The sequence below is a fragment of the Pseudophryne corroboree genome, chromosome 4 (genome assembly GCF_028390025.1).
Source record: "Pseudophryne corroboree isolate aPseCor3 chromosome 4, aPseCor3.hap2, whole genome shotgun sequence".
Classification (NCBI taxonomy): domain Eukaryota; kingdom Metazoa; phylum Chordata; class Amphibia; order Anura; family Myobatrachidae; genus Pseudophryne; species Pseudophryne corroboree.
The window spans coordinates 367557216-367583286 of NC_086447.1; the positions used below are offsets into that span (position 1 = coordinate 367557216).

A 26071-nucleotide genomic window follows, 5' to 3' on the forward strand; every position below is an offset into this window, starting at 1 on the left:
ACCGAACCGTCCGGTTTCGGTACCACAAACATGGTCGAATAATAACCCTTTCCTCGTTGAAGGAGGGGAACCTTGACCACCACCTGTTGAAGATACAATTTGTGAATTGCAGCTAACACTATTTCCCTCTCTAAGGGGGAAGCTGGCAGGGCCGATCTGAGGTATCGGTGAGGGGGCATCTCTTCGAATTCCAGCTTGTATCCCTGAGACACAATATCTATTGTCCAGGGATCCACCTGTGAGTGAACCCACTTGTGGCTGAAATTTCGGAGACGCGCCCCCACCGTGCCTGGCTCTGCCTGTGGAGCCCCAGCGTCATGCGGTGGATTTAGTGGAAGCCGGGGAGGACTTCTGCTCCTGGGAACTAGCTGTGTTGTGCAGCTTCCTTCCTCTGCCCCTGCCAAGAAAGGACGCACCTCGGACTTTCTTGCCTTTTTGTGATCGAAAGGACTGCATTTGGTAATACGGTGCTTTCTTAGGCTGTGAGGAAACATATGGCAAAAAATTTGACTTTCCAGCAGTAGCTGTGGAGACCAGGTCCGAGAGACCCTCCCCAAACAATTCCTCACCCTTGTAAGGTAAAATCTCCATATGCCTTTTTGAGTCGGCATCACCTGTCCATTGCCGAGTCCACAGGACCCTTCTGGCAGAAATCGACATTGCATTTATTCTAGAGCCCAGTAGGCTAATGTCTCTGAGCATCTCTCATATATAGGACAGCGTCTTTTATATGCCCCAGGGTCATTAATATAGTATCCTTGTCTAAGGTATCAAGTTCCTCAGATAAGGTATTCGTCCATGCTGCTACAGCACTACACACCCAGGCCGACGCAATTGCCGGCCTTAGTAAGGTACCTGAATGTGTATAAATGGACTTCAGGGTACCCTCTTGCTTTCTATCCGCAGCATCTTTTAGGGTGGCCGTATCCTGTGACGGCAGGGCTACCCTCTTGGATAAGCGTGTTAAACTTTGTCCACCCTAGGGGAGGATTCCCAGCGTAACCTGTCCGTTGGCGGGAAGGGATACGCCATAAGCATCAGTTTGGAAATCTGCAGTTTTTTATCTGGAGATTCCCAAGCCTTTTCACATAACTCATTTAGCTCATGTGAAGGGGGAAAGGTCACCTCCTGCCTTTTCTCCCCATACATATGAACCCTCTTGTCAGGGACTGGGGTTTCCTCTGTGATGTGCAACACATCCTTAATTGCTATAATCATATAACGGAGGGATTTAGCCAATTTAGGCTGTAACTTTGCATCATCGTAATCGACACTGGAGTCAGAATCCATGTCGGTATCTGTGTCAACAATTTGGGATAGTGGGCGCTTCTGAGACCCCGACGGCCTCTGCGACATAGGATCAGGCACGGGCTGAGACCCTTACTGTCCTAAGGTTTCAGCTTTATCCAACCTTTTATGTAAGGAATTAACATTATCATTTAAAACCTTCCACATATCCATCCAATCAGGTGTCGGCGCCGTCGGCGGAGACACCACATTCATTTGCTCCCGCTCTGTTTCCACATAGCCTTCCTCGTCAAACATGTCGACACAAGCGTACCGACACACCACACACACAGGGAATGCTCTTTTTGAAGACAGTTCCCCCAACAAGGCCCTTTGGAGAGACAGAGAGAGAGTATGCCAGCACACACCCCAGCGCAACCCAGGAATCACACAGTAACTTAGTGTTAACCCAGTAGCCGCTGTAATAATGATTTTTGCGCCTAATTATGTGCCCCCCCTCTCTTTTGTACCCTCTTCTACCGTGTATCTGCAGGGGAGAGCCTGGGGAGCTTCCTCTCAGCGGAGCTGTGGAGAAAAAATGGCGCAGGTGAGTGCTGAGGAAGAAGCCCTGCCCCCTCAGCGGCGGGCTTCTGTCCCGCGTTTATGTACAATATTATGGCGGGGGCTCATACATATATACAGTGCCCAACTGTATATATGTCAAACTTTTGCCAAGAGGTCCTAATTGCTGCCCAGGGCGCCCCCCCCCCCCCCCTGCGCCCTTACAGTGACCGGAGTATGTGGGTGTAGTGTGGGAGCAATGGCGCACAGCTGCAGTGCTGTGCGCTACCTCAGTGAAGACTGAAGTCTTCTGCCGCCGATTTCGAAGTCTCCTTGCTTCTTTCACCCGGCTTCTGTCTTCCGGCTCTGCGAGGGGGACGGCGGCGCGGCTCCGGGATCGGACGAGGGTGAGATCCTGTGTACGATCCCTCTGGAGCTAATGGTGTCCAGTAGCCTAAGAAGCAGGACCTATCTGCAGAGAGTAGGGCTACTTCTCTCCCCTCAGTCCCACGATGCAGGGAGTCTGTTGCCAGCAGAGATCCCTGAAAATAAAAAAACCTAACAAAATACTTTCTTATAGCAAGCTTAGGAGAGCTCACTGAACAGCACCCAGCTCGTCCGGGCACAGATTCAAACTGAGGTCTGGAGGAGGGTCATAGAGGGAGGAGCCAGAGCACACCAGAATCCAAATTCTTTCTTAAAGTGCCCATGTCTCCTGCGGAGCCCATCTATTCCCCCCCATGGTCCTTACGGAGTCCCCAGCATCCACTAGGACGTTAGAGAAAAAGATTTACCGGTAGGTTTAAAATCTTATTTTCTCTTACGTCCTAGAGGATGCTGGGGACTCCGTAAGGACCATGGGGATTATACCAAAGCTCCCAACGGGCGGGAGAGTGCGGATGACTCTGCAGCACCGACTGAGCAAACAGGAGATCCTCCTCAGCCAGGGTATCAAACTTGGAGAACTTTGCAAAGGTGTTTGAACCCGACCAAGTAGCAGCTCGGCACAATTGCAACGCCGAGACCCCTCGGGCAGCCGCCCAAGAAGAGCCCACCTTCCTAGTGGAATGGGCCTTAACCGATCTTGGTAATGGCAATCCAGCCGTTGAATGAGCCTGCTGAATCGTGTTACAGATCCAGCGAGCAATAGTCTGCTTTGAAGCAGGAGCGCCAACCTTGTTGGCCGCATACAGGACAAACAGCGCCTCTGTTTTCCTGACCCTAGCCGTTCTGGCTACGTAAATTTTCAAAGCCCTGACCACATCAAGGGACTCGGAATCCTCCAAGTCTCGCGTAGCCACAGGCACCACAATAGGTTGGTTCATATGAAAAGAGGAAACCACCTTAGGCAAGAATTGAGGACGGGTCCGCAATTCCGCTCTATCCATATGGAAAACCAGATAGGGGCTTTTATGAGACAAAGCCACCAATTCCGACACTCGCCTAGCCGAAGCCAAGGCTAACAACATGACCACTTTCCAAGTGAGACATTTCAATTCCACTGTTTGAAGTGGTTCAAACCAGTGCGATTTAAGGAAACTCAACACCACGTTAAGGTCCCAAGGCGCCACCGGAGGTACAAAAGGAGGCTGAATATGCAGCACTCCCTTTTCACAAAAATCTGTACTTCTGGGAGAGAAGCTAATTCTTTCTGAAAGAAAATGGATAGGGCCGAAATCTGAACCTTAATGGAGCCTAATTATAGACCCAAATTCACTCCAGTTTGTAGGAAGTGAAGAAAACGGCCCAGATGGAATTCCTCCGTAGAAGCATTCCTGGCCTCACACCAAGAAACATACTTTCGCCATATACGGTGATAATGTTTAGCTGTCACGTCCTTCCTAGCTTTTAATCAGAGTAGGAATTACCTCATCCGGAATGCCCTTTTCCGCTAGGATCCGGCGTTCAACCGCCATGCAGTCAAACGCAGCCATGGTAAGTCTTGGAACAGACAGGGCCCCTGTTGTAGCAGGTCCTGTCTTAGAGGAAGAGGCCACGGATCTTCCGTGAGCATTTCCTGCAGATCCGGATACCAGGCCCTTCGTGGCCAATCTGGAACAATGAGAATTGTCTGTACTCCTCTTTTTCTTATTATTCTCAACACCTTGGGGATGAGAGGAAGAGGAGGAAACACAGACCGACTGGAACACCTAAGGTGTCACTAGGGCGTCCACTGCCACCTCCTGAGGGTCTCTTGACCTGGCGCAATACTTCTGTAGTTTTTTGTTTAGGCGGGACGCCATCATGTCTATCTGGGGCAGGCCCCACTGACTTGCAATCTGTGCGAAGACTTCCTGATGAAGTCCCCACTCTCCTGGATGTAGATCGTGTCTGCTGAGGAAGTCTGCTTCCCAGTTGTCCACTCCCGGAATGAACACTGCTGACAGTGTGCCTACATGATTTTGCGCCCAGCGAAGAATCCTGATGGCTTCCGCCATAGCCACTCTGCTCCTTGTGCCGCCTTGGCGGTTTACATGAGCTACTGCGGTGATGTTGTCTGACTGGATCAGAACCGGGTGGTCGCGAAGCAAAGTCTCCGCTTGACGAAGGGCGTTGTATATGGCCCTTAGTTCCAGGACGTTGATGTGGAGACAAGTCTCTTGACTTGACCAAAGACCTTGGAAGTGTCTTCCCTGTGTGACTGCTCCCCAACCTCGGAGGCTTGCGTCCGTGGTCACCAAAAAACGGCAAGGAGGCACCTCTTCGAATTCCAACTTGTAACCCTGGGAAACAATCTCTATTGCCCAGGGATCCACCTGTGAGTGAACCCAGATGTGGCTGAAAAGTCGAAGACGTGCCCCCACTGGGGCGGACTCCCTCAGCGGAGCCCCAGCGTCATGCGGCGGATTTTGTAGAGGTCGGGGAGGACTTCTGCTCATGGGAACTAGCTATGGATGGCAGCTTTTTCCCTCTGACCTTACCTCTGGCAAGAAAGGACGATCCTCGTGCTCTCTTCTTTTTATGTGACCGAAAGGACTGCATTTGATAATGTGGTGCATTCCTAGGCTGTGAGGGAATATAAGGCAAAAAAATTTGATTTACCTGCCGTAGCAGTGGAGACCAGGTCCGAGAGACCTTCACCAAACAATTCGTCACCCCTGTAAGGTAAAACCTCCATATGCCTCTTTGAGTCGGCATCACCTGTCCATTGCCGGGTCCATAGGACTCGTCTAGCAGAAATCGACATAGCGTTGACTCTAGAACCTAGTAGGCCAATGTCTCTTTGAGCATCCCTCATATATAAGGCAGCATCTTTAATATGACCCGGGGTTAATAATAAGAATTTACTTACCGATAATTCTATTTCTCGTAGTCCGTAGTGGATGCTGGGGACTCCGTCAGGACCAAGGGGTTTAGCGGCTCCGCAGGAGACAGGGCACACTAATAAAAGCTTTAGGATCAGGTGGTGTGCACTGGCTCCTCCCCCTATGACCCTCCTCCAAGCCTCAGTTAGGATACTGTGCCCGGACGAGCGTGCATAATAAGGAAGGATATTGAATCCCGGGTAAGACTCATACCAGCCACACCAATCACACCGTACAACCTGTGATCTGAACCCAGTTAACAGTATGATAACAACGAAGGAGCCTCTGAAAAGATGGCTCACAACAAGAATAACCCGATTTTTGTAACAATAACTATGTACAAGTATTGCAGACAATCCGCACTTGGGATGGGCGCCCAGCATCCACTACGGACTACGAGAAATAGAATTATCGGTAAGTAAATTCTTATTTTTTCTAACGTCCTAAGTGGATGCTGGGGACTCCGTCAGGACCATGGGGATTATACCAAAGCTCCCAAACGGGCGGGAGAGTGCGGATGACTCTGCAGCACCGAATGAGAGAACTCCAGGTCCTCCTCAGTCAGGGTGTGCCCCTGACCAAGTATCAGCTCGGCAAAGTTGTAAAGCCGAGACCCCTCGGGCAGCCGCCCAAGATGAGCCCACTTCCTTGTGGAATGGGCTTTTACTGATTTTGGCTGTGGCAAGCCTGCCACAGAATGTGCAAGCTGAATTGTACTACAAATCCAGCGAGCAATCGTCTGCTTAGAAGCAGGAACACCCATCTTGTAGGGTGCATACAGGCTAAACAGCGAGTCAGATTTTCTGACTCCAGTCGTCCTGGAAACATATTTTCAGGGCCCTGACAACGTCAAGTAACTTGGAGTCCTCCAAGTCCCTAGTAGCCGCAGGTACCACAATAGGTTGGTTCATGTGAAAAACAGAAAACACCTTAAGGAGAAATTGAGGACGAGTCCTCAATTCTGCCCTGTCAGAATGAAAAATTAAGTAAGGGCTTTTATATGATAAAGCCGCCCATTCTGACACACGCCTGGCTGAAGCCAGGGCTAATAGAATCTTCACCTTCCATGTGAAATATTTTAATTCCACAGTGGTGAGTGGATCACCAATGTGACTTTAGGAAACTCAAAACAACATTGAGATCCCAAGGTGCCACTGGGGGCACAAAAGGAGGCTGTATATGCAGTACCCCTTTTACAAACGTCTGAACTTCAGGCACTGAAGCCAGTTCTTTCTGGAAGAAATTTGACAGGGTCGAAATTTGAAACTTAATGGACCCTAATTTTAGGCCCATAGACAGTCCTGTTTTCAGGAAATGTAGGAAACGACCCAGTTGGAATTCCTCTGTAGGGACCTTCTTGGCCTCACACCACGCAACATATTTTCGCCAAATGCGGTGAAAATGTTTTGCGATTACATCCTTCCTGGCTTCGACCAGGGTAGGGATGACTTCATCTGGAATGCCCTTTCAGGATCCGGCGTTCAACTGCCATGCCGTCAAACGCAGTCGCAGTAAGTCTTGGAACAGACAAGGCCCCTGCTGGAGCAGGTCCTTTCTTAAAGGTAGAGGCCACGGTTCTTCCGTGAGCATCTCTTGAAGTTCCGGGTACCAAGTCCTTCTTGACCCATCCGGAACCACGAGTATCGTTCTTACTCATCTCCTTCTTATGATTCTCAGTACTTTTGGTATGAGATGCATAGAAGGGAACACATACCCTGACTGGTACACCCACAGTGTTACCAGAGCGTCCACCGCTATTGCCTGAGGGTCCCTTGACCTGGCGCAATATTTGTCTAGTTTTTTGTTCAGGCGGGACGCCATCATGTCCACCTTTGGTTTTTCCCAACGGTTTACAATCATGTGGAAGACTTCCCGCTGAAGTCCCCACTCTCCCGGGTGGAGGTTATGCCTGCTGAGGAAGTTTGCTTCCCAGTTTTCCACTCCCGGAATTAACACTGCTGAGAGTGTTATCACATGATTTTTCGCCCAGCGAAGAATCCTTGCAGTTTCTGCCATTTCCCTCCTGCTTCATGTGCCGCCCTGTCTGTTTACGTGGGCGACTGCCGTGATGTTGTCCCACTGGATCAATACCGGCTGACCTTGAAGCAGAGGTCTTGCTAAGCTTAGAGCCTTGTAAATTGCCCTTAGCTCCAGTATATTTATGTGGAGAGAAGTCTCCAGACTTGATCACACTCCCTGGAAATTTTTTCCTTGTGTGACTGCTCCCCAGCCACTCAGGCTGGCATACGTGGTCACCAGGACCCAGTCCTGAATGTCGAATCTGCGGCCCTTTCATAGATGAGCACTCTGCAGCCACCGCAGAAGAAAACACCCTTGTCCTTGGAGACAGGGTTGTCCGCTGATGCATCTGAAGATGCGATCCGGACCATTTTCCCAGCAGATTCCACTGAAAGGTTCTTGCGTGAAATCTACCGAATGGGATCGCTTTGTAAGAAACCACCATTTTTCACAGGACCCTTGTGCAATGATGCACTGATACTTTTCCTGGTTTTAGGAGGTTCCTGACTAGCTCGGATAACTCCCTGGTCTTCTTCTCCGGGAGAAAACATCCTTTTCTGGACTGTGTCCAGAATCATTCCTAGGAACATTAGACGTGTCGTCGGAAAAAGCTGCGATTTTGGAATATTTAGAATCCACTCGTGCTGTCGTAGAACTACTTGAGATAGTGCTACTCCGACCGCCAACTGTTCTCTGGACCTTGCCCTTATCAGGAAAGCGTCCATATTTCTTTTAGGAAGAATCATCATTTCGGCCATTACCATGGTAAAGACCCGGGGTGCCGTGGACAATCCAAACGGCAGCGTCTGAACTGATAGTGACAGTTCTGTACCACGAACCTGAGATACCCTTGGTGAGAAGGGCAAATTTTGGACATGTAGGTAAGCGTCCCTGATATCCAGTGACACCATATAGTGTGGAATAATACCCCTTCCCTTGTTGTAGGAGGGGTACTTTGATTATCACCTGCTGGGAATACAGCCTGTGAATTTTTTTTTTTTCCAATACTGCCTCCCTGTCGGAGGGAGACGTTGGTAAAGCAGACTTCAGGAACTTGTGAGGGGAAGACGTCTCGAATTTCCAATGTACACCTGGGATACTACGTGTAGGATCCAGGAGTCCACTTGCGAGTGAGCCCACTGCGTGCTGAAACTCTTGAGATGACCCCCCACCGCACCTGAGTCCGCTTGTATGGCCCCAGCGTCATGCTGCGGACTTGGCAGAAGCTGTGGAGGACTTCTGTTCCTGGGAATGGGCTGCCTGCTGCAGTCTTCTTCCCTTTCCTCTAACCCTGGGCAGATATGACTGGCCTTTTGCCCGCCTGCCTTTATGGGTACGAAAGGACTGAGACTGAAAAGACTGTGTCCTTTTCTGCTGAGATGTGACTTGGGGTAACAAAAGTGGATTTTCCAGCTGTTGCCATGGCCACCAGGTCCGATGGACCGCCCCTTTATACGGCAATACTTCCATGTGCCGTCTGGAATCTGCATCACCTGACCACTGTCGTGTCTATAAACATCGTCTGGCAGATATGGACATCACATCTACTCTTGATGCCAGAATGCAAATATCCCTCTGCGCATCTCGCATATATAGAAATGCATCCTTAAAATGCTCTATAGTCAATAAAATATTGTTCCTGTCAAGGGTATCAATATTTTCAGTCAGGAAATCCGACCAAGCCCCCCCAGCGCTGCACATCCAGGCTGAGGCGATTGCTGGTCGTAGTATAACACCAGTATGTGTGTATATACTTTTTAGGATATTTTTCAGCTTCCTATCAGCTGGCTCTTTGAGGGCGGCCGTATCTGGAGACGGTAACGCCACTTGTTTTTATAAGCGTGTGAGCGCCTTATCCACCCTAAGGTGTGTTTCCCAACTCGCCCTCACTTCTGGCAGGAAAGGGTATACCTCCAATAATTTTCTATCGGAGGAAACCCACGTATCATCACACACTTTAATTTATCTGATTCAGGAAAAACTACAAGTAGATTATTCCCACCCTACATAATACCCTTATTTGTGGTACTTGTAGTATCAGAAATATGTAACACCTCCTTCATTGCCCTTAACATGTAACGTGTGGCCCTAAAGGAAAATACGTTTGTTTCTTCACCGTCGACACTGAAGTCAGTGTCCGTGTCTTTCCGTGCTTTTTCTTAGTGCCCATGTCTCCTGCAGAGCCTGTCTATCCCCATGATCCTTACGAAGTCCCCAGCATCCTCTAGGACGTAAGAGAAAAAAAAAAAAATTATATATATATATATATATATACACATACACACACATACATACATACATACACACATATATATATATATATATATATATATATATATATATATATATATATATATAATATCTCTATATAAAAAATAAGAATTTACTCACCGGTAATTCTATTTCTCGTAGTCCGTAGTGGATGCTGGGAACTCCGTAAGGACCATGGGGAATAGCGGGCTCCGAAGGAGGCTGGGCACTCTAGAAAGATTTCAGACTACCTGGTGTGCACTGGCTCCTCCCACTATGACCCTCCTCCAAGCCTCAGTTAGGATACTGTGCCCGGACGAGCGTACACAATAAGGAAGGATTTTGAATCCCGGGTAAGACTCATACCAGCCACACCAATCACACCGTACAACTCGTGATATGAAACCCAGTTAACAGTATGAAACAACTGAGCCTCTCAACAGATGGCTCAACAATAACCCGATTTAGTTAACAATAACTATGTACAAGTATTGCAGATAAACCGCACTTGGGATGGGCGCCCAGCATCCACTACGGACTACGAGAAATAGAATTACCGGTGAGTAAATTCTTATTTTCTCTGACGTCCTAGTGGATGCTGGGAACTCCGTAAGGACCATGGGGATTATACCAAAGCTCCCAAACGGGCGGGAGAGTGCGGATGACTCTGCAACACCGAATGAGAGAACTCCAGGTCCTCCTCAGCCAGGGTATCAAATTTATAGAATTTTGCAAACGTGTTTGCCCCTGACCAAGTAGCAGCTCGGCAAAGTTGTAAAGCCGAGACCCCTCGGGCAGCCGCCCAAGATGAGCCCACCTTCCTTGTGGAATGGGCATTGACAGATTTTGGCTGTGGCAGGCCTGCCACAGAATGTGCAAGTTGAATTGTACTACAAATCCAACGAGCAATAGTCTGCTTAGAAGCAGGAGCTTGTTGGGTGCATATAGGATAAACAGCGAGTCAGATTTTCTGACTCCAGCCGTCCTGGAAACATATATTTTCAGTGCCCTGACCACGTCTAACAACTTGGAGTCCTCCAAGTCCCTAGTGGCCGCAGGCACCACAATAGGCTGGTTCAAATGAAACGCTGACACCACCTTAGGGAGAAACTGGGGACGAGTCCTCAATTCTGCCCTATCCATATGGAAAATCAGATAAGGGCTTTTATAAGACAAAGCCGCCAATTCTGATACTCGCCTGGCAGAAGCCAAGGCCAATAACATGACCACCTTCCACGTGAGATATTTCAGATCCACGGTTTTTAGTGGTTCAAACCAATGTGATTTTAAGAAACTCAACACCACGTTGAGATCCCAAGGTGCCACAGGAGGCACATATGGGGGCTGAATATGCAGCACTCCCTTTACAAATGTCTGAACTTCAGGTACTGAAGCTAGTTCTTTCTGAAAGAAAATCGATAGAGCCGAGATCTGTACCTTAATGGAAACCAGTTTTAGGCCCATATTCACTCCTGCTTGCCGGAAATGCAGAAATCGACCTAGTTGAAATTCCTCAGTTGGGGCCTTTTCGGCCTCACACCATGCAACATATTTCCGCCATATGCGGTGATAATGATTTGCTGTAACCTCTTTCCTGGCTTTAATAAGCGTAGGAATGACTTCCTCCGGAATGCCCTTTTCTTTCAGGATCCGGCGTTCAACCGCCATGCCGTCAAACGCAGCCGCGGTAAGTCTTGGAACAGACAGGGCCCCTGCTGTAGCAGGTCTTGTCTTAGCGGCAGAGGCCACGGGTCCTCTGAGATCATCTCTTGAAGTTCCGGGTACCATGTTCTTCTTGGCCAATCCGGAACCACGAGAATTGTGCTTACTCCTCGCTTTCTTATTATTCTCAATACCTTTGGTATGAGAGGCAGCGGAGGGAACACAAACTGACTGGTACACCCACGGTGTCACCAGAGCGTCCACAGCTATCGCTTGAGGGTCTCTTGACCTGGCGCAATACCTCTCTAGTTTTTTGTTTAGGCGGGACGCCATCATGTCCACCTGTGGACGACCCCACTGATGTACAATCATTTGGAAGACTTCTGGATGAAGTCCCCACTCTCCCGGGTGGAGGTCGTGTCTGCTGAGGAAGTCTGCTTCCCAGTTGTCCACTCCCGGAATGAACACTGCTGACAGTGCTAGTACATGATTTTCCGCCCATCGGAGAATTCTTGTGGCTTCTGTCATTGCCATCCTGCTTCTTGTGCCGCCCTGTCGATTCACATGGGCGACTGCCGTGATGTTGTCTGACTGGATCAGCACCGGCTGGTGTAGGAGCAGGGATTTTGCTTGACTTAGGGCATTGTAGATGGCCCTTAGTTCCAGAATATTTATGTGAAGGGAAGTCTCCTGACTTGTCCATAGTCCTTGGAAGTTTCTTCCCTTTGTGACTGCCCCCCAGCCTCGCAGGCTGGCATCCGTGGTCACCAGGACCCAGTCCTGAATGCCGAATCTGCGACCCTCCAGAAGATGAGCACTCTGCAGCCACCACAGAAGAGACACCCTGGTTCTTGCAGACAGGGTTATCAAGCGATGCATCTGAAGATGCGATCCGGACCACTTGTCCAACAGGTCCCACTGAAAGATTCTGGCATGGAACCTGCCGAATGGAATTGCTTCGTAAGAAGCTACCATCTTTCCCAAGACCCGCGTGCAGTGATGCACCGATACCTGTTTTGGTTTCAGGAGGTCTCTGACTAGAGAAGACAACTCCCTGGCTTTCTCCTCCGGGAGAAACACTTTTTTCTGGACTGTGTCCAGAATCATCCCCAGGAACAGTAGACGTGTCGTCGGGACCAGCTGTGACTTTGGGATATTCAGAATCCAGCCGTGCTGGTTTAGCACTTCCTGAGATAGTGCTACTCCCACCAACAACTGTTCTTTGGACCGTGCCTTTATTAGGAGATCGTCCAAGTACGGGATAATTAAAACTCCCTTTCTTCGAAGGAGTATCATCATTTCCGCCATAACCTTGGTAAATACCCTTGGTGCCGTGGAGAGTCCAAACGGCAGCGTCTGGAATTGGTAATGGCAATCGTGTACCACAAATCTGAGGTTCTCCTGGTGAGGATGGTAAATGGGGACATGCAGGTAAGCATCCTTGATGTCCAGGGAAACCATGTAATCCCCCTCGTCCAGGCTTGCAATAACCGCCCTGAGCGATTCCATCTTGAACTTGAATTTTTTTATGTACATGTTCAAGGATTTCAAATTTAAAATGGGTCTCACCGAACCGTCCGGCTTCGGTACCACAAATAGTGTGGAATAGTAACCCCGGCCTTGTTGAAGTAGGGGTACCTTGATTATCACCTGCTGGGAATACAGCTTGTGAATTGCCGCTAGCACCGCCTCCCTGTCTGAGGGAGCAATCGGCAAGGCAGATTTTAGGAACCGGTGGGGTGGAGCCACCTCGAATTCCAGCATGTATCCCTGAGATACTACTTGAAGGATCCAGGGATCCACCTGTGAGCGAGCCCACTGATCGCTGAAATTTCTGAGGCGGGCCCCCACCGTACCTGGCTCCACCTGTGGAGCCCCACCGTCATGCGGCGGACTTGGAAGAGGAAGCGGGGGAGGACTTTTGTTCCTGGGAACCTGCTGTCTGTTGCAGCCTTTTTCCCCTACCTCTGCCTCTAGACAGAAAAGACCCTCCTTTTCCACGCTTGCTTTTCTGGGTCCGAAAGGACTGAACCTGATAAAATGGCGCCTTCTTAGGCTGTGAGTGAACATGGGGTAAAAATGCTGACTTCCCAGACGTTGCTGTGGAAACTAGGTCGGAGAGACCATCCCCAAATAATTCCTCCCCTTTATAAGGCAAAACTTCCATGTGCCTCTTGGAATCTGCATCTCCCGTCCACTGACGAGTCCATAAGCATCTACTAGCAGAGATAGACAATGCACTTACTTTAGATGCCAACCGGCAAATTTCCCTCTGTGCATCTCTCATATATAAGACTGAATCTTTTATATGGTCAATCGTTAGCAGAATAGTGTCTCTGTCTAGTGTGTCAATATTTTCTGACAGTTTTTCTGACCATGCAGCGGCAGCACTGCCCATCCAAGCTGACGCAATAGCTGGTCTAAGTATAATGCCTGAGTGTGTGTATACAGACTTCAGGATTGCCTCCTGCTTTCTATCAGCAGGCTCCTTAAGGGCGGCCGTATCCTGAGAGGGTAGTGCCACCTTTTTTGACAAACGTGTGAGCGCTTTATCCACCCTAGGTGGTGTTTCCCAACGTGACCTATCCTCTGGCGGGAAAGGGAACGCCATTAGTACCTTCTTAGGAATTACAAATTTTTTATCAGGGAAAAGCCACGCTTCTTCACACACTTCATTTAGTTCATCTGATGGGGGAAAAACTACGGGTAGTTTTTTCTCCCCAAACATAATACCCTTTTTTGTGGTACCTGGATGTAAATCAGAAATGTTTAACACCTCTTTCATTGCCTCAATCATGCAGTGAATGGCCCTGACAGGCATTAGGTTTGACTCATCGTCGTCGACACTGTTATCAGTATCCGTGTCGACACCCGGGTCTGCAAACTGAGGTAGCGGGCGTTTTAGAGCCCCTGACGACCCCTGAGGCACCTGGACAGGCACGAGCCGAGATCCCGGCTGTCCCACATTTGGCATGTCGTCAAATTTCTTATGTAAAGAATCTATACGTGCACTCATTTCTTTCCATAAGTTCATCCACTCGGGTGTCTGCCCCGCAGGGGGTGACGTCCCTTCAAAATGCATCTGCTCCGCCTCCACCTCATTATCCTCATCAAACATGTCGACACAGCCGTACCGACACACCCCACACACACAGGGAATGCTCAACAGAGGACAGGACCCACAAAAAGCCCTTTGGGGGGACAGAGTGAGAGTATGCCAGCACACACCAGAGCGCTATATATATATATATATATATATATATATATACACAGGGACTAACTGAGTTATGTCCCTAATAGCTGCTTTTCATATAATATATGTATATATACTGCCAAATGTAATGCCCCTCCTCTCTTTTCCCTCTTACTGTTACTGTATATTGCAGGGAAGAGCCAGGGAGCTTCCTTCCAGCCGAGCTGTGAGGGAAAAATGGCGCCAGTGTGCTGAGGAGATAGGCTCCGCCCCTTTTTCGCGGCCTATTCTCCCGCTTTTTATGGAATTCTGGCAGGGGTATTTACCTCATATATAGCCTCTGGGGCTATATATTGAGGTATTTTAGCCAGCCAAGGTGTTATTATTGCTGCCTCAGGGCGCCCCCCCCAGCGCCCTGCACCCTCAGTGACCGGAGTGTGAAGTGTGAGAGGAGCAATGGCGCACAGCTGCAGTGCTGTGCGCTACCTTGGTGAAGACAGAGTCTTCATGCCGCCGATTTCCCGGACCATCTTCTTGCTTCTGGCTCTGTAAGGGGGACGGCGGCGCGGCTCCGGGACCGAACACCAAGGACTAGGCCTGCGGTCGATCCCTCTGGAGCTAATGGTGTCCAGTAGCCTAAGAAGCCCAATCCGGCTGCAAGCAGGCGAGTTCGCTTCTTCTCCCCTTAGTCCCTCGCTGCAGTGAGCCTGTTGCCAGCAGGTCTCACTGAAAATAAAAAACCTAAGTCTATTCTTTCTAAGAGCTCAGGAGAGCCCCTAGTGTGCATCCAACCTCGGCCGGGCACGAATTCTAACTGAGGCTTGGAGGAGGGTCATAGTGGGAGGAGCCAGTGCACACCAGGTAGTCTGAAATCTTTCTAGAGTGCCCAGCCTCCTTCGGAGCCCGCTATTCCCCATGGTCCTTACAGAGTTCCCAGCATCCACTAGGACGTCAGAGAAATAAATAAAAAAGGTGAGCTTTTAACTTTCATCTGAGTAAGAACGCCTCTCTGTACAAATAACTTTAGTCAGCCAGTTAATGTAGTGAGGGGGTTAGGGGCAAGTGTTTACCCTTAATATAGCCAATACATTTAAACCCTAAAACAGAAGAATATTCAAAAGGTAATTGTTTGCATCTGAACGCAACAGAAATAAAATCTTAACCAGACACTATATGGCAAGAGATTTTCAGTGTGGAGCTTAAAAAGGCTCTTTCATTATACAGGTGTATATGTAGCGAAGACTTCACACGTGCTGCACCCTATCAGGCTTCAGCCTGCAAAGATTCAAGCGTGCACTGAAAACACAACTGTGCATCAAAGCCTTGCAGCTATTCTCACACTCTTAACACATCCACTGTTGTCTCTCCTCACTCTTTTCCAGTTCTGTCTCCAAGATATACTTCAATCCCTAGGGCCCTCTACCCTCTTGGTTTTCATGCTGTACTATCCCTGTCCCCTGTGCTCCACCACACAGTTCCTGTGGGGGACTGTCCTTCCCTGGCAAGGGCTCATTGATTGCTCCTGTTATCTCTATCACATTTTGTTGTATTACTATTTTACGGTGTGGATTTTGTACCTGTATGTCCTTGTTATATTTTATATTGTATTTATTTAGCAAACTATTCTCCTTATGCATTGCTGCGGACATTTTTGTGGGGTCTTATGAATAAAAGTAATAATCATGTTGTTCGCTGTGAACCTTATGTGATCCACTGTAATCATTATCCTCAACATGAAGTTTCTTGAAAACAGCAATTCTTCAGAAGAATGCATGCAGCTCTGTGCTGTGTGTAAAGGAAAGAAACACATTCAGCTGTCTGCAGGGTGCCCGGTATCAATCATTTTGTAGAAGTTCCAATAGAATGAAGCATATAGTGGGAGGTGTCCTAGACAGGTTTTACATTTTGTTGGGTATTAAAGAAGGCCACAGAGGGGTTAATGTGTAGGCATCTGTCCGACTGGAGCAGTATATGCATGTACTGCCTGTCCCGTGTATACCTGCACGTGAAATTCTCCAGACTCTTTGGGTACCCTTATGACATAGCAATATATTTTTATTATGGGCAGTTTCTATCTAGGAATCAGGATAATAGGCACAGAGGTCCTCTTCTATTTCATATTATGGTAATTAGACCTTAAGTTAAACAAATGTAATGTGTATTGGTCTTGATGAGGTTCAGCTGAAATAGCACAAATAAAATAAATGACTACTTTATAATAATAATTTTCCTTGTTTTTGAAGCATCGATAAACTACCTGAATCTGCAATTCTATGTATTCTATGGAAACAAGGCGGCATGGGCGAGAGGTCAAAATAATAAAAGAAGCAAAGTTAAACTAAAATAGAACACATATACATTATATTATAATAGATAGATAGATAGATATATATATATATATATATATATATATATATCTCCTAATGAGCTTATTAGTAGCTGCAAACTGTTTTCTAGAATAATGTGTAAAATGTTTCCCTCCTAATGACTGAGGTTGGGAAGGGGGGGTTCGTTGTCTGTATATAGTGTGAAGCCCCCCAAGGCAGCTGGATGGGAGGGACAGGAGTAAAAAGAAAAAAAATGGGTGGGGGTGGAAGGGGAGAGTGAGAATAAAGTCTGGCTTCTGGCTGACCTCCAGCTCTCAACCTCTGTTAGATTCTCTTAAGGAGACTGAGTGCTTCAACGCGGGAGTACAAATGCAATACATATACAGTTCGCGAGGACTGACTATACAACTAAGGGGCATGTATGTGGTGAGAGAAGTGATTGCATCCATGGAAGGAAAACAAGAAATGAGCACTACTGCTTCAACTGAAAGAAGTGGAAAATAAACTGCAAGGACTCTATAAGACACAAAGTGGTAACAAGACACTGCTCACAGTGACTTCAGACAACGTTTTCACAGAATGCAGTACACGGTTCCTGGTGAGTACAAAACTAGGACAACCATTTACAGCAGTTCTATAAAGCAGACAGTAATTCTTACATGGTGCTGCATTAAACAAAACACCAAAACACTTACTTTAAATGAACATGTACTACCCTTACACGTGGAACATGAATGTGCTAAATAACAAAATGTTCCAGTGTGCAATAATATTTGTAGAAGGACATACTGCAGCAATGTCATAAATTCAGGAGCTAGCTGCTGGGGTTAGGTTACTAGCAGATAATACCCTCCTAGAGGGGGGAGCACAGTCACACAGGGCAAACAGATGGGTTTAAATTAAGAAAATCCCTCATCTGCCTCATTATAAAGGATGAGCAAGGCATTTAAATGATATTAAAACATGGATATGGATATTTGGAAAAATAAATAAAAAAAAAGCATTTCTGGAGATCTAGACACACATATACCTTTTCTGCCTTATCTAGATGAACATAAGAGGAGGTTTCACAGTTTCATATCCAGGCACTTATTGGATATTCCAAGCCATATCTCTGACAGCTGAGGGGTTAAGCAAACAGCTCCCACACACACACAAAAAATAATAATCAAGACACTCCTTGTGTGGCAGGAGAAAGGATGGTGAAGGCTGGCGATTAGACAATGCAAGTGGACCTCACTGTGGTACATGGGAAGAACAGGTCCCAGACTAATTCAAAACTTTCATCTCTCTTCTACCACTGGAGAAAAATCCACATCATGGACCCTTGTAAGGGCACAGCAGTTATGTCCTCTCTTAAGCAGAAACAATAATGGATACAAACTAAGTGAGGATCAATAACATGGGTCGAATAAGAAAAACAAGATAACGGCAATGGCTAAGTGAAAGGGACATGCAAGAAGCAGTTTTGACATACCCCAGGTTAGCTGGAACACTTTCCAACCCTGATTCTGTTCACTGGCAAGAAATGACAGAGCTCAATCAGTCTTATCCTGCTAGCCCCAGTACGGACGCTGCATCTCCTAAGTGCTGGATTGCACTTCTCACCCTTATGGTCATTGTGCCCACAATTGGAGGCAATATCTTGGTAATCTTGGCCATATCACTAGAGAAGAAACTACAGAATGCTACCAACTACTTCCTTATGTCGCTGGCTGTGGCAGACCTGCTGGTTGGAATATTTGTGATGCCAGTCGCACTCCTCACCATTATATTCAGTAAGTACCAAACCGTGTACCCTGTTACCCCTTCAGAATGGAAGAAGTGGACAGTGGGTGTAGTTATATCACTAGCAATTCTAGCACTGAAGGGGCTGCTGCTCTGACTTTATGTACAGATGGACTGGGATTTCAGCTAGGTTACAATCCTCAATGAAGTTCTCCAGTTCCGAATGGAAGTAATGTAACTCAGGAAGAGGGTGCTATTATGCAGTTTACAAAGACTTCATAAGAGACTGTGTGAATTTACTGTAAATCTAAATTAGTTCAGATCATAAAAATGAGAATATAGGTTATATATATACACATTACACACACAAGAAAAGGCAAACCCTTATTCCCAATAATCATTTCTACTGGAGGAATGTATAATCGGGTCAGTATTCTGGGAAAATATGCATTCTGGAATATTGTGTCCTATTAAAATAAACATGCATATAAGATACAAGACACTTTAAAATAATGACATCATTACAATATACTGGGATACAAATAGTAATATTAGAACACATTAAACTAAATTTTATACACAGACAGCAAAAATTACCAGGCTTTATCTATCTATTTATTTATTTTTTTATTATTCCTTGGCTAGTAAACATGATTCAGTACACACATTTTAATGTTTATCCCGTGAAGATCTACAATTTGCAAAGAAAGATTCTTTGTCACAACCTCCAAATCCCTAGCTCAAATATTAACCATGCTCAGTACTAGTTTCCGAACATACTGTATACTATGTAGAATATTAGAAAGCATACACATAATACATATAACTTAGCTGATTAAAGAGAGCCCATTTAGCGCTAGGCAAATGGGAACATCATTAGACCAAAGCTAGAAAAAAAACAGAATGAGTGCCAGGTACATTACATAGACTCTGACGGCAGATAAGAACCACTTGCCCATCTAGTATACATTACTTTAATCCTTTCTGCCTCTCGCTAATGAAAACTGAACCTGGAATCCACAACATAATATCTAACTGAAATTGGTAGACACAACAATACTTATACAACACTTATAGCCAATATGGGGAGAAAGTAGTATAAAATCAGGTCTCCTGCAGTAACATATAAAACTTTACATATGACAGAAGCACAGGTGTATGCAAAAGAAGGGGAGGCAGCTTAGCCACTGTTCTTATTGTGATGTGAAGGCTGTAATAACAATCCTAATAAAACAATACTTCTTCCATCCCACAGTGTCTTCCAAAAACACAATACAAATTATAGTGCCTAAGTAATAGAAAATACTACACACTATTGAAATTAAAAAATTAAAAGATTGTGTGTAATAATTCTCGGTTAATAGCTACGGAAAACAACAAGGATTATAAGCAATTCCTAGATTAATATTTAACTTCAATCCTATTCTCAACAAATACAGCATTTCATGGAGTTTGTATATTAAGTAATCTACTGACATCAATGCTTTAAAGTGGGAAAGCCATTTTTTGGGCCAATACCCATGTAACAAACATCTTGGCCATTAATCAAATGGGTACTATGATATCCCAGCTGTCGGGATCCTGGCAACCAGCACACCGGCGCCGGGATCCCGACCGCCGGAATGCCGGCTGTGGGGTGAGTGCAAAAGAGCCTGTTGCGGGCACGGTGTCGTGGACACCCCAAGAGGAAGAATAGTTGGCAGTATCCCAGCGGTCGGGATCCCGGCGCCGGTATGCTGAGCGCCTGGATCCTGACAGCGGGGTTAACGAGTGCCTCCCAATCAAATTTACAATAATCAACATGATAAGCCAGAGGTTTACTGGAAGATCTGCTCTTCTAACTTACTGTTGACAATTGCCATTTTGGAGGTTACAGGTAGGCAGCATAAATCCGTACTTGTAAACAGGCTTCAGTTAGACAAATACTGCAGTGTGTAGCTCCTTGTGTGAGCGAGCATGATACAAAGGAGAGGTAAAATCACTTGGCCACCAAAATATTATGTACTAGGTGCTGCAAGATTTCCGTTAGTGCCAAGGGGAAAAACTAGATACACAGGTACAGACGGCATATAAACTACCATAAGTACATAACTACAGTGTGCAGTTAGCATAACTAGGAACAGAAAGCCTTGCTCTTATGAGTTTACAATTTATTGGGGCTATGGATGGACACACTGGCGAGAAAAACACAAGAATTTATATTTCTTTTTGGATGGTTTCCGATTTTTTCCCCACAATAAAGGCTTAGATCAGGAGACACTGGCTGCCAACTATGCAAACCATTATGAGCCATATTCACATAAAGCGTGACCATTAGGTCTTGAAACTGTGGGGTATGAACTGAATGCATACTTGGTAGTTAATATTACTTGTAAGGTTCTTGCTCACTGTATTGTAGGTCAACGGCATCAAATGAATAAAATAAGGAGACTGGCCTTAGCACACAATGACCACCTTCTTTATCCGTTTCAGGACCTGTTTGGCCACTGCCACACTGCCTGTGTGCAATCTGGCTATTTCTCGATGTCCTGTTTTCCACAGCATCCATCATACACCTTTGTGCCATATCTTTAGACCGGTACATTGCAATCAAGAAACCTATCCAAGCCAGTCAATTCAACACCAGAGCAAAAACGCTAATTAAGATAGCAGTGGTGTGGCTGATATCAGCAGGTAAGCCAAACAGAACCTCAAACGTGCTTCAAAGCCATGTCTTCTCTTCAGTTTGTTGTAATCTGTATATAATACTCAGCATTAGTGTCTCGGAAACAACAGACAATTTGATGATTATATTTGCTTGCACTAGCTTGGTGGATCATCTCTCTCATAAAAAGCTCCTTAAGTCACCACTAAAGTTAAGCAAGAGCCATTAGTAATATTAACAAATTGTGTGCCTTTGAAGGCACTCTTCAGATAAAACCAGTAGATTACAAATAATTCTGTGAGTGTGGCAGGAAGACAGTCTCCTTGCAAAGCAGAGTTCCTACAAAAGTGTCAATTCAATGACAGAGTAAGTGCCTGTCTGCTGCTGCCGTCAGTAATAACAGAACAATTGCTTATACTCCGTTTTATAGCACATAAAAGTACAGTCAGACATCATAAGTAGCTTTTATAAACACATGTGAATTTCAGATGACGCTATTTGATATTGTCGCTACTTCTATTTTACGTTTAGAACCATATTTCCAGATAAGGCTCATTAAAAACTACAAATGTCCTGTAAACCCATATATGATGCTTTATGGATTATGATTCTTTCAGTCTAATGGCACTTTTTCTAAATATACACCAGGTACGTTTGGATGTAAAGTATTTCACATAACTGCACAAAAAAATCCAATATCGGGCCAATAATAATAATTAATGGCCGTTAGATTAAATTATAATTATGGTCTCAGAACAGGTTTTTTTTTGTTTTTGTTTTTTAATAAAACTACTCTATTTAATGTGCAATACTGGAGGTTATACAAATATTGCTGAAGGTGTAAACGCTGCTCCTAATCTTCTGCTACAAGACACCAACAGCCTCTGCTAGATAGAAGCGCTATGACAACCTGCTGATCCCCTGAATCCTGCAGCTGTGAGGTGCTCTGCATAACTGGGACATGCTGAAAAACTATCCTCGTGTTTCTCCACGGAAAGGATCAGAAACCCTTTCCTTTAATTTATTCTGGCCTGAAATAGCTTACAGATCAGATTACTTGGGCATTGCACGATAAAGCTTCAGTAATCAGCCTGTGGCAGCTGTAGGACAGTACAGGAAATACAATTTCCAGAAACATGTAACTAATTAGTAATGAAACCATCTACACTTCTTGTAACACACAAAATATTTGGTTTGTAGCTTAAATATATGAAATAGAACCACTAACCTGTGCAGAATTTGTGTAGTACTAACCTGTGTAGTAGTGTTTAAGGGGGGAGATGGATTAAACCCTTTAAGAGAAAAAGTGAAGTTACCCATATCAACCAATCAGCTACTAGATATTTATCAAGTATATCCTAAAATTTGTACGTGTCCTGTGGCATTCCAGCTGCTGTGGAACGAAACATCCTAGCATGCCCTACCAGTTTTGCTATGCCATAACAGCATAACTCTGGCAGGGCATTCTGGGAGGTATAGTTACCTAGCAGCTGGAATGCCACAGGTTGTCTACTGGGGTCTATAAAATCAGAAGAGGATTGTTTCTATAGGCAACTTCTTCATCAGTGCTCTTTAGACCACTTAACATAACTCTACTTGCATACTCTAGAATATGTATTCAAGATACACCAGCATTTCTGGGTAATCTTAAGTCATTAGTCAACATCAAGAAACCTGGTTCCAAGAAGTGTGTGATAGGCACAAATATAAACATCTTCAGTACAGTGTCTACAAAAACTTCATACAAGTTTACATAAGTAAATGATCTTCATTCTTTCAGGCATTGCTGTTCCCATACCGATCCAAGGTCTCCTCAAACCATACACCATCTTCAACACAAACGACACCTGTGTGGTTCGGACTGAGCACTTCAAGTACTTTATTATTTATGGCTCCATGGCAGCATTTTTTGTCCCTTTTGGGATCATGGTGGTAATTTACTTTCTGACTATTCACTTATTGAAGAAAAAGGCTTATCTGATCAAGAACAAGCCCCCTCAACGGCTCACATGGTCTACAGTGTCAACCATTTTTCAGCGGGATATGACGCCTGGGTCTTCTCCAGAGAAGGTTGCCATGATAGATGGTCCAAGAAGAGATCGAACATTGCAGATTAACAGTGATGAAATGCCTATTCGAAGGCTTTCAAGTGTGGGTAAAAAGTCCATGCAGAACATAACCAATGAGCAAAGGGCTTCAAAAGTCTTGGGCATAGTGTTTTTCTTGTTTGTGTTTATGTGGTGTCCATTTTTTATTACCAATGTGGCCTCAGTCCTGTGTGACCCAAATGACTGTGATCCCGATGTAATCCAAATGTTAATGGAGATCTTTGTGTGGGTTGGCTACATTTCCTCTGGGGTTAATCCATTAGTCTATACTCTATTTAACAAGACTTTCAGAGAAGCTTTTGGTCGTTACATCACCTGTAATTTCCGTGGTATACGGTCTGTAACCCTCTTGCGGAACTGTTCTAGTCGGATATCATTCCGGAACTCAATGGCAGAAAATTCAAAGCTAATCATGAAACATGGAATGAAAAATGGGATTAACCCAGGCATGTACCAGAGCCCACTGAGACTGCACAATTCACAGCTGGAGTCATCTGCCATCTTGCTTGACACCCTATTCCTCACTGAAAACGAAGCTGGAAAGACTGAGGAACAAGTGAGCTATGTATAAGTCAGCAACAAATCATATGATGCAGACCACATAACTCGTACATTAATTTATAAATTGCTACATTTGCAACAAATATGCTCTTTGTAGAAGATTCTTTCTTCCATACTGCAGACTAATGACTTGCAGAATAGGACAGCAGCCATATGAACGCACTCTAGGAATATAAGCAAAGGGGGGTTGGGGGAGACCATCATACAAAGACCTCTGAACTGCTCAAGTGGGATTACTGGGAGTCACGATTAAATACTACCGTCAGAGGAGGGCTGTAACCAGAAGTTGAAATAATACTTTCATAGAACAACTCTGGAATGCTGCAAGTTCAAAAACTTTCCAGTATTCATTCATCCAAAACATCTGTTTTTAGGAGCTATTGCAATTAATCGACTACTAGAGTATTAGGTACTATGGCCTCATTCCGAGTTGTTCGCTCGCTAGCCGCTTTTCGCAGCAGTACACACGCTAAGCCGCCGCCCTCTGGGACTGTATCTTAGCTTAGCAGAATTGCGAACGAAGTATTCGCAATATTGCGAAAAGATTTTTCTGTGCAGTTTCTGAGTAGCTCGAGACTTACTCTTCCAGTGCGATCAGTTCAGTGCTTGTCGTTCCTGGTTTGACGTCACAAACACACCCAGCGTTCGCCCAGACACTCCCCCGTTTCTTCAGCCACTCCCGCGTTTTTCCCAGAAACGGCAGCGTTTTTTCACACACTCCCATAAAACGGCCAGTTTCCGCCCAGAAACATCCACTTCCTGTCAATCACACTCCAAACACCAGAACGAAGAAAAAACCTCGTAATGCCGTGAGTAAAATACCAAACTTCTTAGCAAATTTACTTGGCGCAGTCGCAGTGCGAACATTGTGCATGCGCAATTAGCGGAAAATCGCTGCGATGCAAAGAAAATTACCGAGCGAACAACTCGGAATGAGGGCCTGTGTCTCCATGCCAAATTTAACGCTCACATCATGACAAAGTTGGCTGGCTGAGTATGATGGCAGCGTAGGTTACAACGGCTGGAGAGCCACACGCTGACCAGTCTCTGCAATATAGAGTACTAGGAAGGACTATGAACAGGGTTACGCATCCTATCAACTGTCCATGCGCACATGCTGTAAATAGCAACGATTGAGAAAGCGTCTGAATGTTACACTGTGCAGAGTCAGTTCTGTCTGGGTCTGTCTGCTCAATCTGTTGTAATTACTGCTGTTAGTTTGTGAGGACTAACAAGACAATAAACCTATACTGGTTTTAAACCAAACTAGCACCTGTATTCTATGCTAGTATTCCCAAAAATTGTACAGGAGGAGATGGGTGTATTTACATGTCAGTATGTGTATAGCGGCAATTACAGAAGCAGTACATTATAACACTTATTACATTTTAACCACAATGGTTGCGTCTAATACCCTAAGTTATATAAGTAGATATTAATAGGAGCTGTGTCACTGAAAAAGGTTCTGTAACATATAGCGCCCAATCTGCTGTCTAACTAAAACTGCTTTAATTCTGAGTATGGCAATAGTCAGCCCATGGATTCCAGGCTGACATAACTAGAATTAATGGGATACGAGAGCACAATTTCACAGGGGTCCATACGATCTGTAGGGTCTCATTACTTCTGAGCCAGCTACCTCATCTCTCCTCACCACCACATCTGCTTTCCCCTTCACCAATGAACACCAGAGATCCGTTCCATTCTAAGACTCAACCCCTTTTATAGGTGTCCGCATTTGAAGCAGGGCATTTGCCACAGTCCACACAGTAGCAGGCATAGATGTAGCCATGATCATCCAGCCAGCAGCATGGCGTAATCGCAGCAATCCAGCCGTGGCACATGTGCCTGCGACTAGGGGGTGCGTGCGTCTAAGTATGCGCACCCATAGTAATACATGGGCTTGCGCACTAAGTCACATCCGCACCTCGGCACGGCGCGTGTCTCTCCAGCCGAGCCACAGGCTGGATGAGGCTGGCTCCATCTGTATATCCATTACATTGGGTCCAGCAACTGAAAGGCCACTGTGCTCTTCCAGGCCCCATAGAAGCTGCTGCCTAGGTATGTACACACTTGCTAGCATGGTATTTTAGCAATTTAATTTAGCAAAACCTAAAGTCATTAGAGACCGAAGCGATTCAAATATTCGCTAGCATACGCCTCATTGTAATTAGAAAAAAGTGAATTTGCAGATTAACATGGTCTTCAACTTTATTCTGGGAAATGTCTTAGCACAAATTGCTAATTGGATGCCTCTGCGATATTTTGCAGTACTAGATATGGACTATTAATAAAATGCTCCATGTACTGCAAAACGTATCATGCCCAGAACTTGTAAGATGAAGAACTCTGAAGATAAACTAGAAACCTCTTACATAAAGGTATAGAGATAAAACCAACTAAAAAGAAAAGCCCATTACATCCATGTCTGTATTCCCAGTAGCTTGTATATATCGTACCTTCCAGTAAAATGCACCTGCCCAGCT

The 26071-nt window shown here is 45.6% G+C and overlaps 2 protein-coding genes across 2 annotated transcripts in view; one reads left to right on the forward strand and one right to left on the reverse strand.

Moving 5' to 3' along the window:
* PSMD1 (proteasome 26S subunit, non-ATPase 1) overlaps positions 1–26071 on the reverse strand; it is a 211607-nt gene that overhangs the window by 46820 nt on the left and 138716 nt on the right. The window lies entirely within an intron of this gene.
* HTR2B (5-hydroxytryptamine receptor 2B) lies at positions 16874–23668 on the forward strand. The gene is made up of 3 exons (XM_063916561.1): positions 16874–18322; positions 20745–20945; positions 22697–23668. Exons 1-3 carry the CDS (start codon positions 17998–18000, stop codon positions 23593–23595), a joined length of 1425 nt encoding a protein of 474 aa, XP_063772631.1. The 5' UTR covers positions 16874–17997; the 3' UTR covers positions 23596–23668.

Bases quoted from the DNA above. Each gene is read 5' to 3' on its own strand.
- HTR2B (XM_063916561.1), top strand. From the start codon at position 17,998: ATGCAAGAAGCAGTTTTGACATACCCCAGGTTAGCTGGAACACTTTCC. The intron at 18,323-20,744 runs GTAAGTACCAAA...TATCCGTTTCAG, and splicing joins ACTCCTCACCATTATATTCA to GACCTGTTTGGCCACTGCCA. The intron at 20,946-22,696 runs GTAAGCCAAACA...TCATTCTTTCAG, and splicing joins GGTGTGGCTGATATCAGCAG to GCATTGCTGTTCCCATACCG.